Genomic DNA, 2,051 nt, shown 5'->3' with positions numbered 1-2,051 from the left:
AGGAAGGAAGGAAGGAAGGAAGGAAGGAAGGAAGGAAGGAAGGAAGGAAGGAAGTAAGGAAGTAAGGAAGTAAGGAAGTAAGTCTGAGGCTATGGCTCAATGGATAAAGCACTTGCCAGATATTCTTAGGACCAGATCCCCAGTGCCCGCATGAAGCTGGACACTGAGGTGAACAGGAGACAGCAGAGACAGAAGAATCCCGTCAGTCAGAGAGCTGGCTAGCCTAGTGTATGCAGCAGCACACAAGAGACCCTGCCTCAAATGAGACGGAAGACAAGAACTGGTACCAAAGGCTGTCCTCAGACAACCCACATTTGTACAAGTATCAACACACACACTAAGCACACTCTTACATTAACATAAAAATATTCTTAATTATTTAAAATTCTTTTTAAAAGATAAAACAGAAACTTTTAAGTTAAGTTTCTTTTTTTTAAAGATTCATTTTATGTGTATGAGTCTTTTGCCTGTATGCACATATGTGCGCCATGTATGTGCCAGGTACCCAGAGTCAGAAGAGGGCATCACAGCCTATTAACTGGAGTTACAGACAGTTGTCAGCCACCATGTGGATGCTGGGAACTGCTCAAGTTCTCAAGACCAAGCAGTGCCCTTAACCACTGAATCATCTCTCCAGTTCTAACTACTTTTTACTCCCTGCTTGTTCATCCTGCCTCATCCTCCAGAAGGCTGAGATCACAGTGCACACCCAGCACACTCAGCTGAGAGCGTCAACACCAGAGTACAGACTGAGACCCCTGTGTGTTACAACTAGAAACAAGGACCTTAGAGGAGCTCACGGATGCTCAGTGCAGGGAGCACTGAAGATATTGCTGATTTTCTCAAAACAGGGTTTTTGTGTGTAGTCCTGCCTGTCCTGGAACTCACTGTGTAGACCAGGCTTGTGTCTGACTCAGAGATCCACCTGCCACTGGCTCCCACATGCTGGTATTAAAGGCATGTACCACCACTTCTAGCTTTTGCACTCAGGAGGCAGAGGCAGGTGGATTTCTGAGTTCAAGGCCAGCCTGGTCTACAGAGCTAGTTCCAGGATAATCAGAGCTACACAAAACACTTTGTCTTGAAAAACAGACAAAAGGGCATTCTTTTAATTGAGTGATTCATCTTTTGCCTAAAAACAGAAATAGACAGCCAAACGCTGAAAACTGAAACTTTTATAGAGTTTAACTGTTATGCCACCCAGCAGTACAAATAAGGATTAGAATTCAGGGTCATCATACCACTCTTGACCCCAACTAGAACCCAGCTGCACTGCATGCTCTGAATGCTACTGCTGTGACTGTTCAGGCCTCCAGCACATGCTGACCCCACACTTTTGGCTAACTAACTTTTGCACTTAGAATTCAGCTGAAATTAAACACTCAGGGAGGGAGCCCCTCAGAAGGGATGAGACACATCCTGTACCCAGTTCTGTGGCAGGAGTCTCTGTATGCCCCACAACAGCAGAATTCAATCTTGATACAACTGGGTACAGCCTGGGCTCAAAGCTCCAGTATGGTTCCTTAACTCTGTAACCTTCATAAACACCTTTAATCCTCACATGCCTTGGCTTCCTCTGTTAGGAAATGATAATAGTATCTACATTTGAAAATACTGCCAAGAGCTACAGCTTTAACTCTATGTAATCCAGCTGCACATCAATTAACTTAATTATAAGCATCTATAGATGACTGCATGTATCTTGTACATGGTAAGCAGCTAGTAGTAAAACAGCAGCAGAGGAGGGTGAGGAGCTACGGGGAAGATCTCTCAGAACTTACTCTTCCTCTCGGGTCCTGACATGAACATCACTGCCATGTCAAACCTCTTCAGCTGAGAAAGCCTCTGTAGGATTTCAAAGATGAGAGATGGCTTTTCCTTCCTGAAACAGTCCAAACGTGAACACAAATCATCAGTTATAGGCAGTCATTTTTTCCTAATAACAACAAATTCTTCACTTTCCCTTGAGATAAATCAGTCTCTCTGTCTCTGTCTCTGTCTGTCTGTCTCTCTCTCTCTCTCTCTCTCTCTCTCTCTCTCTCTCTCTATAT

The 2,051-nt window shown here is 44.2% G+C and overlaps 1 protein-coding gene across 4 annotated transcripts in view; it reads right to left on the bottom strand.

Moving 5' to 3' along the window:
• The window catches only part of Rpap3 (RNA polymerase II associated protein 3), a 34,214-nt gene that overhangs the window by 2,542 nt on the left and 29,621 nt on the right, over positions 1-2,051 (bottom strand). For all 4 annotated transcript variants that reach the window (XM_026782693.1, XM_013348726.2, XM_026782695.1 and 1 more), the window contains exon 16: positions 1,782-1,882. In XM_026782693.1, the coding sequence (XP_026638494.1) occupies positions 1,782-1,882 (101 nt within the window). The remainder of the gene's footprint in view (positions 1-1,781; positions 1,883-2,051) is intronic.

Source organism: Microtus ochrogaster, chromosome 15, assembly GCF_000317375.1.
Source record: "Microtus ochrogaster isolate Prairie Vole_2 chromosome 15, MicOch1.0, whole genome shotgun sequence".
Taxonomy (NCBI): domain Eukaryota; kingdom Metazoa; phylum Chordata; class Mammalia; order Rodentia; family Cricetidae; genus Microtus; species Microtus ochrogaster.
Note: the sequence above shows the minus strand (reverse complement) of the source record. Positions and strands in the feature narration are given on the sequence as shown.